The sequence below is a fragment of the Mustela erminea genome, chromosome 4 (genome assembly GCF_009829155.1).
Source record: "Mustela erminea isolate mMusErm1 chromosome 4, mMusErm1.Pri, whole genome shotgun sequence".
Taxonomy (NCBI): domain Eukaryota; kingdom Metazoa; phylum Chordata; class Mammalia; order Carnivora; family Mustelidae; genus Mustela; species Mustela erminea.
This window is the reverse complement of record NC_045617.1, coordinates 15,766,684-15,793,754: the sequence shown is the minus strand read 5'-3', so window position 1 is coordinate 15,793,754 and position 27,071 is coordinate 15,766,684. Positions and strand designations below refer to the sequence as shown.

At 42.1% G+C, this 27,071-nt stretch overlaps 1 protein-coding gene and 1 long non-coding RNA gene across 7 annotated transcripts in view; one reads left to right on the top strand and one right to left on the bottom strand.

Moving 5' to 3' along the window:
• PLEKHG1 (pleckstrin homology and RhoGEF domain containing G1) overlaps positions 1 to 27,071 on the top strand; it is a 217,202-nt gene that overhangs the window by 118,406 nt on the left and 71,725 nt on the right. For 4 of the 6 annotated variants that reach the window (XM_032338750.1, XM_032338744.1, XM_032338747.1 and 1 more), the window contains one exon: positions 10,809 to 11,317. In XM_032338750.1, coding sequence (XP_032194641.1) covers positions 10,907 to 11,317 — 411 coding nt within the window. In that variant the 5' untranslated portion in view covers positions 10,809 to 10,906. Of the gene's footprint in view, positions 1 to 1,515; positions 1,789 to 1,859; positions 2,014 to 10,808; positions 11,318 to 27,071 lie in introns of those variants that run through there. The other 2 variants (XM_032338748.1, XM_032338745.1) reach the window with 2 other exon arrangements.
• On the bottom strand, positions 1,481 to 26,814 carry LOC116588060. Its single transcript, XR_004284765.1, has 4 exons — positions 26,528 to 26,814; positions 21,788 to 21,945; positions 1,716 to 1,972; positions 1,481 to 1,566 (listed from the first exon to the last, which is right to left on the bottom strand). It is a non-coding gene; the product is annotated as an uncharacterized LOC116588060 (long non-coding RNA).

Here is a 27,071-nt window from a genome sequence, read left to right as displayed (position 1 = left end):
ATAACTTGGGATGTGAAAATGTGGACCCAAAAGAAATGAGTCAAGGAGCCTCACCAGGCTCCAAAGTGTTTCTGCCAGGAGCCTCTGTATATCCTACCATGTCTAAGAATTTAGCTCTTGGTTTCTTCCACGCGAAGATCAAATCTACAGGAGAGGAAGGTTCCCTGCTCCCCAGGCTGACAATCCTCGGAGAAGCAAGGCGATTAAACAATAATTAAATAGGAGACCACGTGAGACTCTATGTGTACCACAGAGCCATTTAACAAGTGGAAGGCACAGGGGGCTGGAGTTGCTGTGGAAGACCGGTGAAGCTTGTTAAGATCTGAGCTGACTCTTAGCTAAGCAAAAACAGAGGTCTTGGGTGTGAGTCTAGGGGAGCAAGAGAGAAAGAATGCCCTGGAGGTCAGTTTGGAGGCTTAAGAGGGTCCCCCCAGCGCAGGGAAGGACCCTGCCCCGCAAACTCCCTGCCAGCATCTGTATACAGTAATTTCCATCAAACCGATGAATTTTGTAGGAGAGAAACCATCCCAAGAGTTGTCTTCTAAACCGACTGATCAATTTCCATCAAAATGGCTTACTTAAGGGGCCTTGCATATGTTCAGCCTTATTTGAGAGGAAATAGGCATTCAAGCAAATTATCCTATTATGTTGTTAGTTTGAAATCACTTAATAGGTATGAGAGGAATAGCTATATTAAAGATGATCAGCCAAGTTATTTTCCATAACCACAAACGAATGCTTTAAGTGAAACGTCCATTTAAAGGGCTTTGATCCTTTGAAAGAGTTTAGATTTCCGTGTCTATACGTGGGCATAATCCATAACTGGGGTTTTAACTCCATGGTGCCGTCATTTCCGTTTTCAGTAACATTTTGTACTTTTGAAGACCCTTCATCTAAAGAACTATCTTTTTCAAATATGAACATTTTGAGTCTTTCTGTAAAAATACATACAGCGTTTCAAGGACAGGTGGCCTTAAGGAGATCGAAATCCAAAATAATTTGGAAGTCTCTTGTACTGAAGTGTTGGAGTTCATACATTCTGTCTTTCCTACTGCGTATTTATGAATTATAAGATCACAGAATTTGACTGTTTTTCTAAGAAATACCTATGGGTTTACATTTTAGGTGTTTTTATATTCATGTTTAACTTTGCCTACTTAAAACTGTATTAAATATCTCGTTAAAGGAAACAAAGTGCCAGGCTTCCTCCAACTGTGTAATCTGCTGCCACCAACTTCACTTTAAAACTTAAGTTAGAGATGTGTCCGTTTACTTTGAAACATACTTATAATTCAGGAAGTGAACTTGAAAATATCAGCGCTCCCCAGATCTTGCTGCTTTTGTGGAATTTAATGAGAATGGTGGCCAGCGCCAGGAAGGTAAAGCCCAAGCAGCTTTAGGCGAGCGTGGGTTGTATTTGATGTTCACAAAAGAATGGCAGGCCCAGGGTGGTGCTCAGCGAAGTGTGCATTTTCGAGTTACCCACAGTGGCGTCTATTGTCCCGTTTCTCAATTGAATGATGTCATGTTTCATTTAAGGCTCTTGGTGATGCTGAAGTCTGTGGTCTGCACACCAGGGGGGAAAAGGCAGTGAGAAAGTTGCAAATCAGGTTTTTGTAAAGCCTTTGTGTGTTGGGTTTTGAGAGATAAAAGCTGACTCATGCAATATTTCTACGGAAGGAGCTGCACGGACTAGTAAAGGCTTCTTGTTTTACCTGACTGAGCTGCCGGTGAGGTCACTACATCATCTGAAGGCAGGCGATGTGGCTTAGCCTGGGGAGAGCACAGGTAGGTGCCCACGTGAATGTCCCCAAAGGATCGATGTTCTTGAGGGGACAAACTCTGTGCCTTCCCTCTTGGAGCCTCCCGAGATGGTCCGCCCAGGGGAGAACCTGTCCCAGGGGCTCTTCTCCTCTGCACAGGGACCTCAGCTTGCTGGGATATGTTACAACAGTTCTGCTCCGAATGCGATCTATGGAAACAAGTTATCCAACAATGGAATTAGTCCAGAAGGTGATTTTTTTTTTTTTTTTTTCCCTTTCCTCCATCTGAGTTGGGGTCTGAAACGGTTTTTGCCTTGTTTGGGTTTGGGTTTCTGATCTTTACTTAAAGTTAGGTTGAAATATCTAGAGAGCTGATGTTTGTGATTCTGGAGGGAAAAGAAAAATCCCAGGTCATTGTGCATCGAATGCCTAGTATTTTAATATGCTTTTCTTTCTGAGGTTTATTGCAGGCTGAGCAAGGGGTGCGGGGGGGGGGGGGGGGGGCGGGGAGGCGGGGTTGCTGGAATAAATGTTTGCAAATTTGGGGCTTAGCAACTGTAGTGGTGAAATGAAGTCTAAGTCTAGTGGGAACCAAAGTGGACGAAGTAAATGTAATTTCCATTTTGAGTATTTATTGGTAAGAAATATTTTTGTCAGGACTAGTCAGGGTAAAGGAGGCATGAGTTGTATTCAGCACTGTTGCATGTTGCAATCTGATTTTATTTTTATTGTTTAAACAGTCATAGTAATTTAATAGTGTTTTAATGGTGATAGTTATAAAGCTGAAAGAAGATATATGGCATTCATTTCCATTAATCACATTGAACATAAAAATCAATTATTTTAATATAAAATATTTAAATATTTGTTACAAACTTTGATTTTTTTAAATAACATTTTTCAGAGTATAAAAACAATACACATGTGGAAGAAAGTGATATTTATAGATAAATATGAAAGGGGAAAAAAATCACCTGTGCTCCTACTGGGTAAAACCAGTTCTAATATTTTATCATACCTTTCAATCTTTTTTCTAATGCGGCATTTTAAGTTCAGAATCGGGATCACATTGTACATATAAGCCATGCGTTTTACCAAACTGCATATTTTGAGCATTTTCTACACCCTTCAGCATTTGAAAGGACATGACATTTAATAGTTTTATATTGTTCCTTCTGGATGGATGTATTTACTCAGATCTCTATTGTTCACACTTGGAATTCTTTGTCTCTAAGAAAATGTTTCGTGTACTCTGGGGATGGATTTCTTTATTCAGAGTGCTATTGTTAGTCACTTGAATTTCTCCTCTTCTTCTTTCTCCTTCTGCCTACCCCCCACCCCCCCAGAAAACGTTATTTAGCTTAATGCCTCCTTTTCAATTGTGCAGAAATGTTTTGGGAACCGAGTGTGTTCAATACAGATAGAGCCTTATAGAGTCGTATTTTCTACACTATCTATCCTCTTTAAGTTACTGCCCTGAAACTAGTATTTCCACACTAACAGGCCGGTGCTATTCAAAGTGACGCTGAAGCATAGATTTTTTTAATCCACATTAAAAATAGAGATTTTTCTTAATAGCCTTGGCAGTCAGTGAATTACAGGTTAGTATCCAAGACCCGGCGTTAGTAGGATATAGAAGAAAATTGCTATTTTGCCTTGACTGCGTATGCTGTGATTCCAGCTAGGAAAGGACTTGCTGTTTATTTTAGGGGTGGATTCACACCCCGAAGGTTGGCTGGGACCTGGGAAATCATGTAGCCTGGCCACGTTAACTTACACGTGAGGAAACCTGAAACCCAAAGACTGTAGTACAAACCTTGATGGTACAGAGCCAGGGCACAAATGCAAACCCTCCAACGAAAAGAGAGAGTGTTATGTCATAAACTAATTTCTGGCTGGTCCTCTGAGCTTTTTCTATACACACGGTTGGGTACATATTCATTTTTTCACACACACACACACACACACACACACACATACACACTGTGTAAGCCTTTTTGGCTTTCGGCACGTTGGTACCTTGTGCTTTATGCGGGGAGCTTATGTTTAAGTGTATTTCCTGATCTCTAAGTGCCTTTTCTGCCCTACTGTTTTAGGCATCTATATCCAAGCACAGAGGATAGTGGACTAGAAATCAGAAACCATAGTCTCTGATTCACAGTCCAACTTTGAGCCCTCTCTGTTTCTTTTTCTCCCTATAAAATTTTAAGAATTTTAAGAAGTAATGACACATGTGAATTAACTTTGAGGCTTTATTTTTGTTTTGATTTGGGGTTTGTTTGTTTTGTTTTGCTTTTTTTTAGGATAATTTTGATGCCAAGTTAAAGCTACGGCATATTATGGCCAAGCTAATCTGTCATAATAGAGTGAGTTCAGGGGGCTCCTGGGTGGCTCAGTGGGTTAAAACCTCTGCCTTCTGCTCAGGTCATGATCCCGGGGTCCTGGAATCAAGACCGGCATCGGGCTCTCTGCTCCGTGGGGATCCTGCTTCCTCCTTTCTCTCTGCCTGCCTCTCTGCCTACTTGTGATCTCCGTCTGTCAAATAAATAAATAAAATCTTAAAAAAAAAAAAAAAGAGAGAGAGAGAGAGAGAGAGAGGTAGTTCAAGTTATCTCTTGCTCTGCAACAATTCATTCCCAAGCCTAGTGGTTTGGAGCAACGACAATCATTCATAATCTCTCCAGGTTTTGTGAGTCAGGAGTTCAGAAGAGGCTCTGCTCTGGGTTCTGAATCCGGGACTCGTGAAATGCAGGCCGACATGACAGTGCTGAGGTCACCTCGGAGCCTTCTCAGCCACACAGCTAGGACCTCGGCCGGACACACTCAAACAGAAGGCCCCCAGAACAGTTAGGGCTGCTCGAACATCTCTCTCCCTGTCAGTGTGGTCCTACCACATGGTTTCGCCAGCATGTCAGCTCTGCCGTATTGTGCCATGTTCATGGTTCAGGCAAGGTCCTTGCCCCAACTGGGTTCCCGTGGAAAGGGAAGGAATGTGGAGGAATGATGATGAATGCTTGAGAGACAGACCGCCAGAGGGGCACTTACCTCTTCTACTGGCGAGGAGAACTTGACCGCCATGCTGTTGTATATGGTGGGAAGGCCGGGAAGTGTACTCAGCTGAAACTCTACTCGTTGAAGCCAACCATAAAGGTAAAAATAGCTGCATTTGCATCAAAAGCCTTAAGGGAATTCAATTCCCTTTTAACCCAACTGGCATGCCTGTGCCCTCGAAAGGAGAAATTCTAGAGTCACCACTTAGCGGAGGCACTTTGCAAATCAGCCGCATTAACTATCAACTACAGTAGCCACTGTATCCCTTAGTTTCCATCCAGCGGCCTGGGAATCCATTCGTAAATTCCCTGAATGTTTGGTAAAAGACCTTAGAGAGCTTGAAAGAATCTCTGTTTTTGTTTTCTCATTCAACATCACGCCTTTTATTTGAACACGAGCGTTTTTGCAAAACATTTTTTCCCGTTCTTGATCTTCTTGTACAAGTACTGACTTAACGGACTCTTCTATGGGAACATGGTTTTTTAAACTATTTACTTTGGGAAATTTTTGAATTTACAGAAAAGTTTCTGAGATCGTCCTGCTTCCCCTAATGTTAGCATCTTGCATCGCCGTAGTTCTTCTGTCAAAACTAAGACACTAACATGGTAGTATGATTTTTTTTTTAACTTCTTTATTACCAAAGAATTACAGATAAGTACACAAATCATGTTACCAGGAGTAAATACTCTGAGCATTAAGGAACAGGTGGAATTGCAGCCCTGGCCTTGCCATTAATGCAAGAAACATGTTGGTATTTTAGAAAACCAAGAGGTAGAAATACATGTTGCTTTCTGGGGGCTTTTATTTACTGAGCTCTCCATTATCTCCGAGGTATAGAGCAGAGGAGGACTCTCCTCAAATACCAAGTATTGTCTTTGACATATAGAAATGGGTATTTCTTGGGGCGCCTGGGTGGCTCAGTGGTTTGGGCTGCTGCCTTCGGCTCGGGTCATGATCTCAGGGTCCTGGGATCGAGCCCCGCATCGGGCTCCCTGCTCCGCAGGAAGCCTGCTTCTCTCTCTCTCTCTCTCTCTCTCTCTCTGCCTGCCTCTCTGCCTACTTGTGATCTCTGTCTGTCAAATAAATAAATAAAATCTTTAAAAAAAAAAAAAAAGAAATGGGTATTTCTTATAACTTCAACTCTAAAAGGTTTTTTTTTTTCATTTGCTTTATTTGTCTATAACTCTGAGGCTTTACCTAAGACCGGCTCTGGATTAAATGAGAGAACTTTTTGCTTATACGTTAGTGTTTCTGTCGGTTTCCCCTTTTTGAGAAATTCACAGGCAGTATAATAAGGAACTACATAATTTTAGATATTCATTGGTCTTGAGCACAACACGTTCTCTTGATTTCCGTGACTGCCCAGCCAAGGAACTCAGAGTAGGTATTTGAAGTCTAGAATAGCAATGAGCAGAACTTGGAAATCCTGATCACGCATCAGCCCCCACTGTGCATAGTGTTCTGCTTTGCCTTGTGAAACTCCCCTTGGGGGTTGCGACAGGGAGTGGTCGGCTGGGGACCCCTCTGTCCCCCCTTCAACATGTAAACACGGTCACCGGAAGCCTGGGCTTTACTTGCCATGGAGAGTTCCGCCTCCGCTCTAAATCATCCTGGACAAGTTAGAGCCAAGAAGTCCTGCTTTTGATTCTGACAGTGACATGCCAAAGGAGAGCAATTAAAATGATGGAAGTTTGAAGAGCAAACAAAGAAGACCCAAAGAATTAAAGCTCTCTCACCTAGAAACAATTAGAGAGAGATCTGTCACGAAGTAAAATGTGGGAAGGCATACCTATGTGGAGCTCTGTAGGCATTGTTTTCTTTTTCCTGAGGATGACACAAGAAAGAATACTGTCTGCTAATGGCTTTGAGACTGACAGTACTTAACTGGCTCCAGGAATCATGAAGACTCCAAGACCTTGAAGTCCATGAAGACCCTCGATGTGGGCTTCCGGCACCACCACCTCTGGGTTTACCAAGGATCAAATGGATCAAGCAAGGCCTTCCAGGCAGCTGAACCTGTTTATTTTAGAATATTCATGGTCAGAAGACCCACTGACGGGGCCATCAGTAATGGTGGGCAAGTTCTCAGAGGGTGCTGAGAGATCGCCCACGGTTTGGGTTTTGGTAAGAAGGAAGAGAGGTTATAAGAAGAAAAGCAAAGCATCACGTTAGCCAAATGTTAATACAACCTGTCAGCATCCTTCACTCAGGTAGAGAAAGGGGCTTTTTTGCTCTGCAGCTTCCATCTGGGTGTTTCCATTTACCAGGGGAATGACTACCCCAGTATCTAGTACAGCGACTGCCTTGCAGCTCTGTTTTTATTACTCAACAATACGGTGTATTAATGAGAGGAGGGGAATTGTGTGCACCTCTCCATTTGCTGTTATTTGCATGATAAAGAAGTAGATTTAGATCTTACAGATCTTACAGAAATCTAGAGGGCTTCCTTGTACAACTAAACTGCAGTGCAGGCCACATATAAAATTTGTAATTTTCCAGTAGCAACATTAAAAAAAGTAAAATGAAACCAGTGAAAATAATTTTAAGAAGATATTTTATCCAACCCATTATGCCCACCGATTATTTTACTGTGTAACTAATGTAAAAATTATTAAGGAGGTGTTTTGTACTTTTTTTGTTTCGTACAAAGTCTTTGAAATCTGGTATATGTTTTATGCTTATGACACATCTCAATTTGGACTGGCGGCATTTCAAGTGCTCGATGGTCACATGCGGCCACTGGCTCCTGCGTTGACCAGGGGTGCTCTGGAAAGAAAGATCAGTAACCGGTGTGCCATATTCAGAAGAATAAGCCAGACAGGGTGGAAATTTTAAATTATTTCAAGGGAGGTGAGAACAAGACTAGGCAGTTTTTATGAGGTCCATTTCCTCGTGCGAGAAAACTATAATTATCTTCTAAGCAATGAATCAACATTAAAAATGTGATCCATTAGCAAATGTAGTCTCATATTAAGATACTATTATGTGACCTAGCATTAAATGTTTCACTTCTGTCCTTGGTAATTTTGGAAGGTGCTTAATTTGGGGCAGTTAGCTTGGTTAAATATTACAGATGCCAAATAAATAATCTATTTTAAAAGAGCCTGGTTGGCAGTCTGAAGAAGAGGCTGGCCCAGTGGTCTAGAATACATGGCCCGGTATTAGAATATAGGAAGCCTTACCTGGAACAGGGCCCAAATTCATGCTGCCATTTAAGATTTATGCATGGGGGGGCCTGGGTGGCTCAGTGGGTTAAGCCTCTGCCTTTGGCTCAGGTCATGATCCCAGGGTCCTGGGATTGAGCCTTGCATCGGGCTCTCTGCTCAGCAGGGAGCCTGCTTCTCTCTCTCTCTCTCTGCCTGCCTCTCTGCCTATTTGTGATCTCTGTCTGTCAAATAAATAAATAAAATCTTTGAAAAAAAAAAAAAAGATTTATCTGTGAAGGGACCCCTATTGATCCGAGTTCATATCCTACTTCTTCCTATCTTTGAAGGTGTAAAAAGCACTATCATCCCTCGAGGCCCAGCATGGACTCCTCTGGAACACCTGGCCACTTTTGTTCCCCTTTAATCCCTCAGTCCCAGTATTGGGTGGCTAACTTGGCATAAAAGTAAAGAAACGAGTCTCTATTGTATTCATTTGCACCAATTATGACAATGGATATGTGCCAAGAGCTGTGTAACTGTGAAATTCAATTTTCCGTACTGGAGAGAAGGTGTGTCCAGATGAATGGGAAGTAGCTTGATCTGAACCTTTCCAGACACCCTGGCTTTCATGGATAGTATATGCAGTTTATTTTCCGTACTAAGTCATTGCCTCATTGGACCTTGGAGAGCTTAAGAATAATCATATAATTCTCAATGTAGTGCCCATTTCTTTTTTTTTTTTTTTTAAGATTTTATTTATTTATTTGACAGAGATCACAAGTAGGCAGAGAGGCAGGCAGAGAGAGAGGAGGAAGCAGGCTCCCCGCCGAACAGAGAGCCCGACTCAGGACTCGATCCCAGGACCCTGGGATTATGACCTGAGCTGAAGGCAGAGACTTTAACCCACTGAGCCACCCAGGCACCCCTAGTGCCCATTTCTGAAAGTGAGATCAACCTCATAGTTATGGTTATGATGGATGCCATCATGAGGGGGAGCGGAAACCTTGCTGGGTCTGCTTCTACTTTCAACTGCCTAGGACTTTCTTAACACCAGTCCCAAGTGTGGGCAAGTGTCTTCTGCTGTAAGCACACCTACATGCCTGGCTGGTCCTTGGATTTTTGCCATCGTCAAGTTAGATCAGGCTTTTTAGGGCAAGTGCATTTTAACTACTATAACCAATCCATATTTAATAGGCCATAAAGTTGTTATAGGGCGAGCAGAAAGAATATTGCAAAAGCTTTAAAAATTTGCGGCAAGTTTATACCATGTGGTAGTGGTTATGCTGATAAATTACTCATTTCCTACGCATTTCTTACCATTCCTGCTTATTGACCCAATTTAGTTCTTTTATTTTATATTTATAATTGTCATATTTGCATTATAAATTGGCACTAATATTGGCCATGAATACAAACTATCTAGAGAAAGTCAGGATGTGGAACAATACAGACCCGATATACAGATTCTTTAGATTCTAGAAACATCTCTACCAGCTGCTTGACAATCTCTGTTATAGAGCCAAACCAAATTCATGTTCCTTTTGAAAAATGATCATTCATCTAGATTCTTCTTATTGTGTGTTTTGTTATCAACTCCCAAACGTAAGTTGCACTCTTGTATTTTTCTAAGAAAACCCATAAACTTGGACCCTGGTGGTAAGATAACCAGCTAAGACAAAGCCATTGTCTTCATTCATCACGCCCTTCATTGCAAGGTATATTGTTCCATAAACGTGGGATCTCATTAGGGGAAAACAACCTTGGTCTTGCCTTGCAAATGAAGACCAGAACTTTGTGTGTTTTGCCAAAATGGCTTCTGTGAGCTTCAATTTCACGCAGGGCTTCCAGATTTAACTGCTACATACATGAAATGACCTTTTGACTGTGCCCTTAGTCTCTTCTTATGCCCACTTTTAAACACTAACGGCCTTATCTCTTTAAGAATATGTCGTTTTTCTCATAACTGAGTTTCTACATTATTTAATTGTATAGTCACACTGCTACGTCGACTAACTTCGTGTGGGGACTGTTGTAGGTCATCAGGTGTCCTCTGTAATAGTATAAATTCATATGCACCACAAGTGGGATGTCGACTTGCAAGTAGAGACTGAGAGTAATGTTGTGTTGAGAGGGAAAATTTGAAAGAGTATGGGTCTTAATAGTTTGGCTTGTGTTGCCCAGTATCAGAAAGTTATTGTCCCTATAACACTTTCTCTTTCCCGTCATAGCCAAGTAAAACGTGAACTTGTCAGCGTCCAGTAAGTAGTGGAAGATTCAGGAGGGTGGCTTCCAATTCTGCGGAATGAGAGTGGAATACTTCTAATGTCCATCAGTGCTCGGGAGGTTCCATGGGAATCACGAAGGATGTGTTTTAAGCACAGAAGACTCCCTTGTGCTTGTTAAAGCTACAGAGCCCTCGCGCCCTGATGGCTGAGCCTTTGATTGGGTGGATCTGGACCGACCCGCAGGCCGCCGTCTTTCCAGCTGATCCCGCTTTGAGGCCGCAGCTATGCGGCTTCTTGTTCACTCGGCACCCACATGGCGCTGGCATCTTGTGAAAATGCAGAGTGAAGTTCAGGAGGTCTGGGGCGGCACCTGAGACTTTGCATTTCTCTCGTGCTCCCAGGTGATGCTTGAGGAACTCTGACTTTGCAACTTGACCGGTCGTGGGTGCCTTTGCATTTCTTTGTGTCATGAACTCACTACCTTTTGGCTTTGGACTGTGTATACAATTGGGCTAGGTTTTCGGCTCCTCTAAGCCCGGTCTGATGTCATTTCAAACTACTTACCTTGTCCTTTTTGTTGTTGCTGTTTTTTTGTTTTTTTGGTTTTTTTTTAATGACTACAGATGTGCACCTGTTGTGTCCTGAAGTGCCATCAGCTGTAACAGGAACTCCCGACCGCAAGACCTCCTCCAGGCGTCCCGGCGCCCAGGAACCCAAGGCCATGGAGCTGTCCGACAGCGACCGACCGGTCAGCTTCGGCTCCACGTCGTCCTCCGCCTCTTCCCGGGACAGCCACGGTTCCTTCGGCAGCAGAATGACCTTAGTCTCCAACAGCCACTTGGGCTTGTTTCACCAAGATAAGGAAGCCGGGGCCATAAACCTGGAGCTGGTTCCAGCCCGGCCGTTTTCTAGCAGCGAGCTGCCACGGGACCTCCCCGCGGGGCCCCGGAGCACGGACGAGGGCACAGCAACTCCACCCCGGGCCCCGCGGAGGATGGAAGCCCACGGGGCAAGCAGGACAGGTGGCCCGTCGTCGGCCACGAGCCCCAAGCTCCTCTATGTGGATAGAGTCGTTCAGGAGATTCTAGAGACCGAAAGGACTTACGTGCAGGACTTGAAAAGCATCGTAGAGGTAAGGCAGACTTTTTTGTTGGGTTCTTGTAAAGCTTGTCGTGCAGGAGAAATAGGCTTGCAAAATAATGAACACAGCCAGCTGTCTGGGATGTTTTGTCTCCTAAACCGCAGAAATGGGGTGAATGTTGAAACAGATCATCACGTAAGAGGAACCCGAGGACCATATTCGTTGTGTTAAAAGTCCTTTTCGTATTTGCAACAATGCACTAATTTTGTGTTCGAAGCAAGAATGGGGTGCCCATGCAACCACCAGTCGGTATTAATAACTCCCCCCGCGCACCCTCCCCCCCTCCCAGAGCCCCACGCTAGAGCCGGACTTGAAGCGACCTGACTGGCTGAGGTCAGGTGTATCCATCCAGACGAGTCCCTCCGGCTATCTTCATCTTAATCACAATTGTCTGCTGGTGTCTGGGAGCTTTCCAGACAGGTACTGATGATACCTGTGCTGCACCTCTGGAGACTGTGACTTTGAGGTCCTGGGGTGTGACCCCGGCAGAGGGATGGTAGAAGGTCCCCGAGGGATTCACATGAACTTTGGAGCCACTGTTCCATGCTTTTCTCTGTTGGCTGGTGTTTGGGGGACGGTGGGGAAAGTTAGGGAAAAAACCATGGGCTTTGCCTGGCCTCTGGCATTTACTTTTTGTTCATTTTGATAATACACAAGTTCGCGTATATTATATGAATCAGGCTCGGCTGATGGGCCTGATTACGTACTCTGGAAATTGAGTTATGAATTGACTTTGAGTTATCGATAGGTTTTTAAGGATGAAGTAAAAATTACAAGCACACCTCAGATGTTAACGCATTCTCAAGGAATGATGAAAAATATGAATATTTCAAAGGCAGATTTACATATTATAAAGCTGGACCCATGTTGCCGCCTGGGACTATACCAGGTTCTTCGAGTTGTTAGTGCCCACTTCCTGGGTCAGACTTTTAATCTAAAATGCTTCAGAGTAGAGTGGACTATTTGCTGATGAGCACATTCTGCACCAAATACATGCATTCTTAGAGCTTTAGAAAAAAGATTCTGAGGCATAATTGTGTGTTGCGTTCCATAAATGACAGAACCAGACCCTGTCTACTAAAAATAGTTAGTTATGACATAACTTCCCGGTAAAAATAGAAAAATCAATTGATGCTCAACTAAAACAATATGTGATTCCAAATGTAGAATACAGAAGGCCAATTTTCTTTTTAATTTCAACAATGATGTCATTTGTACTTGCGAAGAAATACCTGTGAAACTGCCAAAAATGTTGCAGCCTCTCACGAAATTCATGCCTGTCAAAGCTCTCTTTGGGCTGTTCTTTCTCTTTTCTTTCTTGGAAATCTCTCCACCTACCAAAGTTCACCATTCTGGGAGAGAAACTAAATTACTGAATTCATACTCCGTGAACCCTGTTGTTTTCTGCGGCTGGGTGATAAACTTTGGTGAGAGGAAACGGGTAAGATCTGAACACAAGGGGACCGATAAAGACAGGAAAGTTTGAGTAGAAGTTCTATTCCAAACTGCCCAGATGTTCTTGCTTTTTTTTTTTCCCCCATGATCGGTGAATTAACCGTACTTCACACTGGGGGTTGGTGGACTTTTTCTAGAAAGAGCGCAAAAGTAAATGTTAGGGTTTCTGGGCCCTAAGGGCTCCCTTATAACTGCTCAGGTCTGCTGTTGGAGCTCTAAGGCAGCCACAGACACTACGTCAATGAATGGGTACGTGTTTTCCAGTAAAACTTGAGGGCTAGGTTTGACCCAGGGGCCAGAGTTTGAGGCTATGAATTGGTGCCTGTGTTTCATTAACTCTAAAATGAGACTAATAAATAACCACCTCATAGGATTCGTGTGAGAATTTAAAAATCCATGAAAAGCTCTTAGAACAGGATGTGGCCCACAGTAAGCAGTTAGTGCCTGTTACTACCAGATGTTCATAGCCTCATCACCAGCCTCCTCTGAACTGGCCGGTTGAGAGGGGTCGCCCTTCAGCTACACAGTGTTTTTCCCGAAGTCTTTCACAGAAATAAGCAGGTTAGTCAGTGCACTACAGCAAGCGATTTCATTAGGAAACAAATTTAACCCGGGGATCCCAGCATTACTGTTTTGAGTGTAGTTGGATCATTTCCAATGAATCCACTGAAAATCTGAGGTGACACATCATTAGGGAGAGGAAAGGTGAAGGTGTTAGAAGGAAGAGTACTCAGGGGACTCAGGGGACACAAGTCCCAAACGTCCTGCCAGCACCCATGTAGGTCGAAGTAAATGCCACTGGGTTCCAGAATTCACCAGAATGCTTTGACTTTTTTTACCATCTCCACCTCGAAAATGCCAGACTCTTCAGATGAGGGATTAGCTGTCACAGGATTTTCCACACATACTTTTGGTATGGGGCCACCCCTGTTCCTCCAGAGCACAGTTTTCACAGAACACTTAGACTCCTTTTATCTAGTTCTTCCCTTGATGAAGAACCACCAATTATTTTTCCACATGAAACAACTCTACCCGATGAAGACTGTGAAAATCAGTATTCTTTTAAAATATGAAGTCTCCATGCCATTCAAATGTATTTTCCTCCATCCATTTCTTATTTTTAGAGTTCTGTAGTTGACTTCTCTCCAATCCTCAGTTTTTTCAAATGCAGAATTTTAACATGGGAAGAGAGCTGCTCAGTAGCAAACCTGCTAATACAGGTTCTCACCACACCTAAGGGGTGGAACTTGTTAGTCGGCTCCTTGTCAGCAAGAATTATTTCTGAGGGGAAAAAAAAAAATCTAGGCATTTATGGAGATACTGGTAAGTCCCGTTTCATCCAAGCAGGAGCACATTTCTGATTTTCTGCTCACTGCCTAACTTAATCCCATCTAACCAATGCGCCTTGACCGCCATCTTCAACTTAATCGATTTCCCCTGTAAGTAACGCATTTTATCCTTGTACTGTGTTCATACATCATCTCCACAGGTCAGGTTTAGAATTGTTTGTAGGGTTTATAAATGGAACACTTTTGTGAAAGATCACTGATATATACATAGAATTTAAGAGACATTTACACAGGAGGGTCTAGCTGGCTCAGTCCATAGAGCATGCAACTCTTGATCTCAGGGTTGTGAGTTTGAGCCCCACATTGGGTATACAAATTGCTTAAAAATAAAATCTTTAAAAAGTTTAAAAATAAAAATAAAAAATAAAATCTTTTATTAAAAAAGAGAGAGAGAGAGAGAGAGTCATTAATACCATGTGCTTTGACCTGTTCAACTTGGTCCCAAAATAACTGATTTTGGAGAAGAGATCCTTCCAACCTTATTTAGGCAAAAGAATCCCCAGATGTTGGTTACACCTACAAAGGTTATCTGCCTTTTATCCCATATGTAAAGAGATTGTATTAATCCCAAATATATAGGTCTTTTTCCTTTCCTATTTCCTGAACATTAAAAAAATATTATTCTTATATTTATTTAAGAAATATTTATTTCTCTTCCCCAGAGCCTTTGTTGTGAACCCTCTGCTCCTCCCTCCCCACTATGGCTACTCCATCCTCTGCTTCTTGGCCCGAACTGCTAGTCATCTAATTTTGTAGTCTTGACATTTGAGAGGGAGAGAGGAAGAGGGAAAGAAAGAGAGGTAAGATCTTGACTATCCCCCCCTTCTCAAAGGAACTACGGACCTGTTATTTCCATTTCTATGTGTGGCTCCTAATAGCATTCACAGATAAAATGAGGTAATAAATAAGAAAGCAAGTTTTAAAAGTTAAAAGTAAAATAGCCAATGAGACAGTTTGTGAAGAGACAGAAATCCGTGGTTGGAAAGTAGAAAATAAGATCTCTTTCATGTTTAATGGAACCTTACAATGACTGAGTGGAGACTCTCCTGGGTAGAGGGGGTTTCTTTAATCTTCCTAAATGATCTATAAAAAGAGCCTTTGAAAGACTCATAAGATTTGGCCCCAGATATCCTTTATGGCCTGTTTTAGCCTTTTAGGAAAGTTTTTAAATAGTCCATAATGCTATATAATGCCGTACAATTAGAAGTTAATTCCCTACTACAAAATAGCATCTTTGAACTGTAAGAAATGCTCCATTAAATCATCTCTTGGAACACTGAGGACATACGTATTTAGTAGAAAAAAGTGGATAAAACACTCAGCATATCATGAGTTTGTTTTTTTCTATCATCGTCTAGAGAGCTAAAATTCTTTTCAAGCACCTTCGTCCACACACTGTATTAAAAAGCTGAGAAGTGAGTATCCCAGCCCTAATGTTTAAAACTTCTAAAGAGCCAAAACCTTAAGCATAGCATTGTCGAGAGCATTCAGCATTGTCCAGAAGCCGTAGCTGAACAAGGATTAGAATGTTGATCTCCAACCCCCCAGCTCTTGTGTTTACCAGTCTACAGGGACTCTTTGTTTAGTGTGTGATAGTGTACACAGTGTCAGGGCAGGTGGAGGAAAAGAAGGATGCTTTTCACACGCTTGGTGATGTGGAACGCACTGAAAGCTGTTCTGCCCCATTGCCATGGCTTCGAGAAGAGGTCGCTCTTGGTACTGGAAGCACCACGTCTAAGTTAGAAGAATAACCTTTTTACACTTGGGAAGCAAGCCTTCTCTCAAATCTGCAGGGGGGAGGAAAGAAACCTCGTGACCAGGCCTGAGTAGTCTGGAGGGCCTGTCCACCTCTAGAGACTTAGCTAGAGACTGAGACTCAGATAGAATGGAATCTGAGTAGGCTTTTGTCCAGGGCCACCCCGCCCTCTAGGACACCGCTGTGGATTTGGATGTGGTTTTCTGAGAAGTCTGGCTTTCTTTGGACCCCTTGGAGAAACAAGACTGTTTGGTGTGGAAAGGGAGCAGTTCATGTCTCTGCCACTCTCTTCCTTTAGCCGTGAAAATAGGATTCTCTATGGGAACTCCCTGGACCAGCCATAACTAACTGCTTAGGACCCTGGAGAAAAGAAGAAAGGTCTTGAACCAAGGGAGAAGGCTGTTGAGAAGAGGTGAACTGTCGTGGCTTTTACTACCTTCTTATTCGCAGATGTCCTCACTCAATACTTTCCTTCCAGTTTAAATAACGATTATTTACTGACACTTTTTATGAGGTCATGCAGAGTTTTTTGAATACTGGGGGAAATATGTGTTCAATGCGGGAGTGTAGGACTTGGCAGGAATTGTTTTTAATGAAGGCTTGTTATGTGGGTGGATTTCATAAAGAACTTACACTGTGGGATTTGGCACAATTTAATGTACTTTTTCTTTTACGTGGCATTTGAGTACATTTATTTGAATGTCTCTATTTGTTTTTTCCCTCTAAGGGCTTTTATCATAATGGGTGAATGAAATCTTTCTTAAAACCATTTAAGATCTATGATAATTTAGAAGCAAACTTGTTAAATAGTTTTCTGCTTGTGTTGGAGCTATTCCTTAAATAGCACATCTAATCGCTGTACTTAATCCCCGCAATCTCACTTCGGCTATGCATGTCCAGACCTCTTTATTATTGTTGTTGTCATCGAGTTCCCTTCTTCCCTGTCCTACCCCATTCTCTTCTCCCTACACCTCCATGACAAAAGAAGGTAGAAACATGGAGATTTCTTTCCACTTCTCTTTTTGTTTGTTTTTACTGAAGCATAACTGACATACAATATCCTGTTAGTTTCATGTGTACAATGTGGTGATTTGACATTTATAGACATTGCGAAGTGATCACAATAAGCCCATTTACCATCTGTCATCATACAAAGTTAATACAATATTCCTGAATGTAATTCTTGTGCTGTACATTACATCCTCATAACTTATTTATTTTATAACTAGAAGTTTGTACCTCTTAATCCCCTTCACCTATGTCATGCCCCACCCCCAACCCTCATTCCCTCTGGCAACCACCACTCTGTTCTCTGTACCTGTGCATCTTGGTTCCATTTGGTTTTGTCTGTTTTGTTTCTTAAAGTCTGCTTATAAAAGTCAAATCCTACGGTATTTGCCTTTCTCTGACTGACTTATTTCACTTAGCATCATGTCCTCCAGGTCCACAAATGGCACGATCTCGTTCTTTTCTGTGGCTGAGTAGTATTCCGTTGTATGCATACACCCCGTCTTTATCTGCCCATTTATCCATAGCTGTTAGGTCGTTTCCATATCTTCATATTCATATCTATTATAAACAATCCTGCAATGAAAATGGTGCAGATAGCTTTTCAAATTAGTGTTTTCATTTTCTTTGGACAAATACCAAGAAGTAGAATTGGGGGATCATATGGTAGCTCGATTTTAAATTTTTTGAGGCAACTCCATACTGTTTTCTGCAGTGGCTGCACCAAGCTGCCCTCCCACTGTGTGTGGGGTTCCCTTTTATCCACGTCTTTGCCAAGACTTGTTGTTTCTTGTCTTTTGATAATGGGAGATAATATCTCCTTGTGGTTTTGATTTACATGTCCCTGATGATGAGTGATGCTGAGCATCTTTTCATGTGCCTATTGGCCGACTGGGTGTCTTTTTTGAAAAGTATCTATTCAGATCATCTGCCCATGTTTAATCAGATTGTTTGGTTTTGTGTTACCGAGTTATATGTGTTCTTTATATAGCTTAGATATTAACCTCTTATTGGATATATGATGTGTAAATATTTTTCCCATTCAGTACATTGCCTTTTTCATGTTGTTAGTGGTTTTCTTTGCTTTGCAGACACTTTTTAGTTTGATGTAGTCCCATTTGTTAATTTTTGCTTGTGTCACCCTTATCTGAGGAGACAGATCCAAAAAAAAAAAAAAAAATCACTAAGACTGATGTTGAGGAGCTTACCACTTACATTTTCTTCTAGCAGTTTTGTGGTTTCAGGTCTTACATTCAAATCTTTAATTCACTTTGATTTAGATTTTGTCTATGGTATAGGAAAGTAGTCCATTTTCATTCTTTTGCATATGGTTGTCCAGTGTTTCTGACATTGTTTATTGGAGAGACTATCTTTTCCCCATTATATATTCTTCTTTCTTCTTTTGTAAATTAATGAACAATATATACATGGGTTTATTTCTGGGCTTTCCATTCTGTTTCATGGATCTATGTGATTGCTTTGATGTCAGTACTCTATTTTTGATTAGTATAGCTTTTGTATTATTTTGTATTATTTTGTATTCTGTATTATAGTTTGAAATCAGGCACTATGATACCTCTGGCTTTTACTTATTATTATTTTTTTTTTTTCCTTTTTCAAGACTGCTTTGGTTATTTAGGTCCTTTGTGGTTCCATACAAATTTTAGAATTATTTGTTCTAGTCCTATGAAAAATGCCATTGGAATTTTGATAGGGATTGCAGTGAATCTATAGATCGTGTTGGATAGTACAGACATTTTAACAATATTAATTCTTGCAACCCAGGAGCACAGACTATTTTTCCATTTATTTATGTCTTCTTCAGTTTCAACACAGTGGTTCTGAGTGTTCATCTTTTCTACCCATTATAATGTAACGTGGGAGGGAGGGCAGAGATCTGGGTTTTCACTTTTTTTCCAGTCCTGATGATGTGGCCCATGTTGAATGTTCCATTTATTTGCAATCCATCAGAAGGTATTAACAATGCAAATGTTCAAGGCGGAGGACAGCATTTAGTGACAGCAAAGAGAGTAGAAGTTGGCAGAGTTGATACATAAAAGTAGCCTAGAAAAGTAGGTGTTGGCTCTTCACAAGAGTACGTGTGTGCATAATGACACTGCTGGTTTAAGATTCTCTCCAAATCATTATGGTTAGATCTTCAGTGAAAACTTAGGAACATTATTTAGTATACCTATATTGTTCAGATTCTCCTGAGCACATGTAGACAGTGACGACATCGATGAGACAGCCTTGGACTTTGTGACCGTTTCCACTGTCTCACTGGTTCCCAACAGCTGTGAACACACTATGTACCAGACACTTCTAAATTTCCTAAATATGCACCTTGATAACAACAAAAATATTAAGAAATAAACATGAAGAGCAATTAATATTTGCGGGCTTACCATACATATATTAGGCGCCGGCTTGAGCCCCATCCTCACTCACGGCCCACTTATATGGATATTATTATAAATTTCCTATTTTAGCACAAGAATATTGAGTGTACAAAAAGTTAAGTAAGCTGTCCAAGGCCACATAGTGGTAGAACTGGAACTGAAACTTGAGTCTCTTTCCAGAGCCCTTTCCTTTTACCAGTAGTCTACACTATTATTGTAAACCTTCTCTTAGAATCTAGCAAAAGGTTCAAAGTTTTTGCCCTCTACTCACTCTCTCTGGAGCGGAGTTTTGCAACAGGAACACCACAGATATTTTGGATTGGATGATTCTTGGTGTGGGGGACAGTCATGAGCATTGTAGGGTGCTTCCCAGCAAACCTGGCTCTACCCACCAAGGGTGTCTCCTTTTCTAGCAACCAAAAATGTCTCGAGACGTTGCCAAACATCCTCTGAGGGACAGAATGTCCTCTGGCTGAGAACCTCTTCTCTACAGACTTGGAACATATCTTCCATGTCTGTAAGGATAGGCTAAGCCACAGTCACAAAGAGAAACTCCCCAATGTAGTGGCTTAATAGAACAGAAGTATATTTCTTCCTTCTGGAACAGTCATGCGTGGGTATGCAGCTTGGTGGGAGTGGCGTTCCTACATGCACTCATTCAATGACCCCAGCTGACAAGGCTCTGTCATCTTCAGGATTGCTGTAGCCTACCCCATCTTGTTTAGCTAGAAGCACAGGAGACAGGGAGACATGCATGGGAGAGGTTTCTAAGACGGGCACAGGACAGGCTCACCCCCCTGGCCTCTTCCCCAAGTGAGACTCTTCTCGGCTGGCCATGACGAGCTACAGATGGAGTCTAGCTGTGTGCCCAAAGAAGGCGGGAAGATTTGGGGAACAACTGGCAATCTCAACAACACATTGTATAGAACGAAAACATTCTCATTGTGAAACTACACTCTGTGGTTACCCCCCACACCCCGCAGACCATCACTAAAAATAAAAATGAACAAGGAAGAAAGCAAGAACGATGTTGGTGATGCTTACTGCTGAGATGATGACAACTCCCTCTGCCGAGTGATGTTACAGAACGTTTTCAATGACTCCTCCATTTCGGTCTTGGAACAGACTCAGACCAATGTGTCTTCTTTGCTCCTCTCTCCCTTCTCACGTATCTTCATCACCCGCTTTTCCTTTACCCTTTCTCCCATCATTCTACTCATTCCCATCCACATAATCAGCCCATGGGGCTCTGTGGAATTATTGAACACCGTAAGTAGGATTCCAGTTTAAAAACAGGGCTGCTGGCTCTAGCGATGGTTCCAAAGCAGGGTTGATGCTTATCCTGCTAGCAGAAGGCAGTCGAAGAGGATGATGGACTGAAGCCATTAACCGTAACAGAAGGATGCTTGGGGTCTATCTGCAAGTTTATGGCCAGACTGATAAAGTTTATACGAAAACTGAATGCTCTCCTTTTTATGGCCCTGTCCTTCTTTAAAACGCATTTCTTAGTCATTCTGAGAAGCCAAAATGAGAATTGTGGGTATTTGACCAAAAAACAAGCCCTGAAAGACCAAACCGTGAGAATTGTTTTTTATACATCCTTAGCTTCGTACACCCGAAACCAACTGAGTTATTCTGGATGCTTTTCTGTAAGAAGTTGAAGTCAATTTGCATCTTCCTGGAGGTGCCCTTAGAGAAAATAAATTTAGCATTGACAAATGGTGGTCTGTTTATATTGTTAACCTTCACGTGGGGTAAGGTTTTCAAATTACTCTGTAGCAATTGCGTAATGATCACCAATTGTTATTATAATTATGGGTGCAGCCATGGTCCTCCTTGTCTTCCTGAGAAATGCTGAACCTCAGATAATGGAAAGGTCACCCTTGAGTTCCTTGAGTCAGGTTTTGTAGTGTATTTTTACTGGGTTACCAGAGTTTATAATTTGAGAACAGATTATAGATGGGGATTGTTTTAATGCCTATATCAAATATCAAAGACCCGAGAGAGGGAAGAGCTATATACGTGTGAAAGTGCCTACAGGTGGTTCCGCTATAAGGTGACATGTGACATGTGCGTTCCTAAAAATCCCTCCCTATGCAAAATCATGTGGGGGGGGGAACAAGGTAGGAAAAATGAGTTTCGAGAACAACATTCAAAAACATCATCTGTGATACATTAAAAAAGATAGGACTCTGAGGGGAAGAGGGAGACTGTTTTAGACCTGTGAAATGGTTAAGAAATACGTACCTTGTATGTAGACATGACAGTTGACCTTGAAGTTGCTAGTGGAAGCCCCCTGGTTGCCACACCCACCCCCCTCTGTAAGAGAGGACAAGTACGAGAGGGAATGAGAGGGAAAGAGTGAGAAAAAAGAGCAGTAGAGGGGAAACAAAACAGAGACTAGGGAAAATAGAAGGTAGACTAAGAGCAAAGAGAAATAGAGAGGAAACCATCCAGAGGGTTGCATTTAGGACTTACTTTGAAGTGAGGTTACCTGACGTGGAGGGGCGTGGCACACGAAGCCGGCACAGGTGGACTGAGTTCACTTGGAGGCTGGTTTGGGTTGAGTGTGAGCGTTTCTGTATTCTTGTGCGGTGCCCCGGAACTGGGGGCATTTTTTGCATTCACCTAGTGTTTCTCTTGGATGAAATCCTGCATAAGCAAAGGCAAAGTTAGGAAATTTGAATTAAGTGCAAATTGTTCCTTTGCTGGACGCCTGGGTGGTTCAGTCCGTTAAGCATCTGCCCTCAGCTCATGATCCCAGGGTCCTGGGATGGAGTCCTACGTCAAGCTCTTTGCTCAGCAGGGGAGCCTGCTTCTCCCTCTGCCTGCTGCTCCCCTTGCTTCAGCACTCTCTTTCTCCAACAAAGAAAATCTAAAATATATATATTTTTTTCCTTTGTATTAATCACGTTGGGAACAAATTCATATTTTTAAAACAAACGTTATAGCAGAACTGACTGTACTTATTCTTTGAAGTACTATGACCTCACTCTGATTTACTAGGTCAAGTAAGTCTCCCCGCCGACTTCCCCCGATCTTTGCTCAGAGTGTAAGATTGAAGAACAGTATTCCCGCTGTCAAAAACCATGGCTTTCCATTTGTCTTTAATGAGACTAATAAAGACTATGACAAATATCCTTAAGGACCTTTTCAGTTCCACCTTCTAAGAAAAAATGGTTTGGAAGAATTTCAAATTCACTTAGCAGTTGGACAGTGCATTCATATTTCTGGAAACTAACCAGTGGACTTCTTGTTTACCCTAATCTCAAACCAACAAATATGATTACTTATAAACACAAATAGTTGTAGGAACTTTTACTGAAAGGATGTGCACAATTTGGCCGAATGTTCTTATACAGACAATAACATTTTCTTGGTCTATGAAACTCTTTGTACACCTTAAATCTAAGGGGTAAATGTTAGTGTGTTTCTGATGTTAAAATTGGAATGCGATTTTCTACCTACGCTTGCCCATTCGGTTAGACAACGTAATAAAGGAAAGTATAGCCTCATCATGCAGTTGGGGGTGGAGGGAAGAAAACAGAAATTATCCTTTACACAGACCTGAGTACATTCATTTTTTTCACATGATCAAGCACTTCTAGAAATACCCGCAATCAAAAAGGTCCTTCCCGTTCTATTAGGCTTTTCTTTTGAGGCAACATTTTGATTTTTAATAAAAAGGCATTTCAGAAACTTGAATTAACTCAAGTGATTGAGTAGCCATTATTACTGGTCTCCTAAAAGAACTGCTCGTATATTTCAAAGACCGCCCGTGGGCAAAATTCTATTGAAGATTTGCTAAAACAGGTCCTGTTCAGTTGGGTTAGAATCATGCTGCCTTTTGGATGTGTGCCATCTTGAATATTCAATTAGACTGAGTGGGTAGAAAATTACAGAATTCAGGAAATTATGCTCTAAACAAACCAACCTTCAGTTGGAAGAAGTTTCCCATGGCCAGAAATATCTCCCAGAGATGTTTGCACCTTGTGAGACTCATCACATAGATGGATTTACCCAGATTTTATGATAAGCATAAAGCCAAGTACAACCCTGCTTTTTAACACCTAGAAGAGGAAAAGGTAGCTCGGGCCGATGCACAACTTGTCAGCCCAGCACAGCGTAGTAGTTCACTGTTTTCCCATCATTCATGTCTTTGGTTTCTCCTTTGTCTACCAAGATTACTGTGTCGCTTAAGGGGTGTAGGGTTGCTCTGTATAGTAGCTTGCTTAGAATTTTTTTTTTATCTCTTTTTTAAATTGTGGTAAGATATACATAAAATTTATCATTTATCAAAATTTATCATAAGATATACCTAAAATTTACCATTTCAAGTGGACAGTTCAGTGGCACTGGGTACCTTTACATGGCTGTGCAAGCATCCCTACGATCCTTGTCTAGAACTTCTCTGTCAACCCAGACTGTGTACCCATTGAACAGTAACTCCCCATCCCAGCCTCCCTCAGCCTCCACAAACGCCATTCCATTTTCTACCTCTGAATTAGACTACTCTAGGTACCCCATGTAAGTGGAATCATACAGCATCTGTCCCTTTGTGATTGCCTTATCTCATTTAGCTCATGTCTTCTTGGTCTATCCATACTATACAGTCTGCAGCAGAATTTTATTCCTAGTTAGGAATAAAGGACCTAAGGTTACGTAATATTCCGGTGTCTGTCTAGACCACATTTTCTTTATCCATTCGTCTGCTGATGGACACTTAGACTGTTTTTGGTTGTGTAGGATTTATATTAAGTGCAATCACAGCAAATCACAGAACCAGGAAATTGGCGCTCTAACTGACCGCCGATTCTGCAAGAGGTGGGGTGTGTTGGGATGTTTTGCTCCCTTTCTTTTCCTCTCCTCTCAGCACTCTATCTGACCCTCCATGGACCCTCCCTAACTAGCTGCTGAAGGAATGAGCTCGTTCTACCCAGTCATTTTTATGGGTGAGAAAATAGAGATTTGGAGAACCAAGTGATTTCCCCAGTGAGATGCAAATCATAGCTGTCACTACCTTTGATCTTAAGCACTTACTAAACTTCTGTAAGCCCACAGTTTCTGCATCTTGAAAAGAAAGAGATATTGGATACTTCTTAGGACGAGTGAGGATTAAATGAGGTAAAGCCCATAAAATGCCCAAGCATTTTATGCCCCCACAGCTGATAGCCACTCAAACCGAGACCCTGAGGCTAAGTATGGGCAGCGCCACAACCGTACCCAGGTCCTGTCTCCTGGCCATTTCAGTTAGAAACAACTGGAAAACATAAGATTTAGCGAGTGTCCCCTTACAGACCAGCGAAGGAGAGTTCTCACACGTGCTTGTTAATGACATTTCCTAGAGACCTGTTGCTTTAGGATAGGAAATTCCCCAGTTTTCTATATCTTGGCCACTGATGGGCATAAAATCAACATGGGCTCGTGTGAAGAAAGCAGCCAGCCTCTTCCGTGTCTAGCCACCACAGAGCTGAGGCACAAGTGGCAACAGTAAGAGTCCCCCCTTCCTTAGCAACTTCTTGGGACAAGTCTAATGCAAGGGGTGAAACGGCCCTTTTTCCCCCGAGCAGGTGGCGGGGAGCTTTGGAAGGTCTCCTGCAGCCCCAAGAGCGTGTCTGGGCTGGTCCCCTGATGCTAATCGTCCGGCTGGTACTCTGGGATCCTTTTTGGCCAACTCCTGTTCTGAAGTAAAATCAGGATTGAAGTTTGCATCCTAATTTTTTTTAACGTATAAGGTAAAGAAGACTACTGATTCAATGTACAAATTTACTTATTATTCAAACTTAGCAAGACTCCTCAAAAGCCAGTTTTATTAAGAAGAGCCACTAGAAGAAAACTCCTACTTCAAAAATAGGAAAAAGTAAAGTGGAAAGAAGAGTCTTTATGAGGAACGCGCAATTAAGAGGTCATCGGCTAGATTTGTACCAAGGATAGGAAACCTCATAAACAGGTTCAAAGGGGCTATTATTTGAGCAATTAAAAGCTATCACTTCAGCAATCTGGTTAGGAAGAGCGGCTAAAATATCGGGGTTTTTCTAAAGCAGAGGCTGCCCTGAGGACCCCCTGGGGGGCAGTTACCTGTCTTGTCCCAAGCCATCCCGTGGGCTAGTGAGATCCACTTCTCTGGGGGCTGTGTCCGTCTTTCTGAAGCTCTCCAGATTCCAAAAAGGAATCGATGTTGCGGTCTACAGTCCGAAAGGGAATTCTTTCTTTCCCATTGTTATAAAGCAAACAACCGACATTTAAAGACACCATAAATTACCGCCCCCACCCCCTGCAAAATACAACAAATGAGGGAAAGCTAAAATCTGTGAGACTTGAACCCACATCCTAACTCTGCCATTTTCCTGTGTCATCTTGGACGAGTTACTGGACTTACCTACGTCTCTACATTTTCACCTTAAAATGAAAATAATAGGATCATTATGAAAATATATAAGGCTTCCCCCGCCCCGCAAAGTGCTAAGCACGATGCTAGGCACACAGTAAGTCCTCAAATGAGAGTTGCTATTATAGGATTAGAAATATAATTGGCATTATTTGCAAAGGCCAGGAACTTCTGGTAGGTTTTAAAATATCATCAGTTGTGTTTGTTAATGTATGTTATTATTTCTGAAAATTGTTTTAACTGTGCTGTTCAAGAAGGGATAGGTTCTGTCTCATCGTAGTTTGTAGTTTACCTGGAGCACCTACATGTGGTTGGAATTCATCTCCAGTAGAAAGGGTCGCAACGATGGAAGGAAATTATTTTCAGAATCTTGATTTGAGCTAGGTCAAGCTGAGATTGATTTAAGGGACAGAGGGTTGGCCTGGGCCCTGGTCCCAGAGCTGTGTGCCTATGGGCCACCCATCACTCTGACCTCAGCTTCATCCTCTATAAATGAGTTGAATTCAAAAAGCTGAAATCTGAAGATGACTGGAGATCTCATCTCCTCCAGCCTCAGCCCTCAAGAATGTAACCAGGAAATAAGCAAGTCCTTTGAGCAGCCCAAATAGATTATTTCAAACACCAAACAGTAACTCCTATGTCTTTACCCCAGGAGAAGCCTCAAGCTCTCACTAAGAGCCTGCTTACCCTACATGTTTAAAATAAGCTTAATTATTTGGTTTCCTCACCCACGGCAAGGGGCGGGGGGGGGGGGGGGGGGGGGGGTGGATGTTGCTGACAGCACGAAGGAGCCAGAGGAAGGAACTCCTTAGTAGATCAACTAATGTAAGGCCATCTAGAACTCACCTTGGTCCCCCTGGTGAATTTCACTTGGGAATTAGGGCTTAGAGCATAATTGAAGTCCTTACCAATGTTCCAGAAAAGCAAGAGGAAACTTTCCTTGTGTTTGGGAGAGCATCTAAAATCTACTATCAGCTGCCCGGCCTTCATAAACAAAGTGATTTTCTAATTACAGTAATTGACTTTTTCAGCCTCTTCTGCTCTAGTAAAAATACACATTGCATCAAATGTACCATTTTAACCATTTTTAAGTGTACAGTTCCATGGAACTAAGCACATTCACAATGTTGGCAGTCATCACCACCACTCCTTTCTAGAACTCTCCTAGCATTCCAAACAGAATTCCGTACCCATTAAATGATGACTTCCAGTGTTCCACTTCCCCCAGTCGTTGGCAACCTCCGGTCTGTTTCTGACTATGAATTTGCCCAAATCCAACAACTTGTGTCCTTCTGCGTCTCACTTATTTCACTCAGCCTAATGTTACTGAGGTTCGCCATGCTGTAGCAGGAATCCGAATTTCATTAACTACAATGAACTTTTCACACCT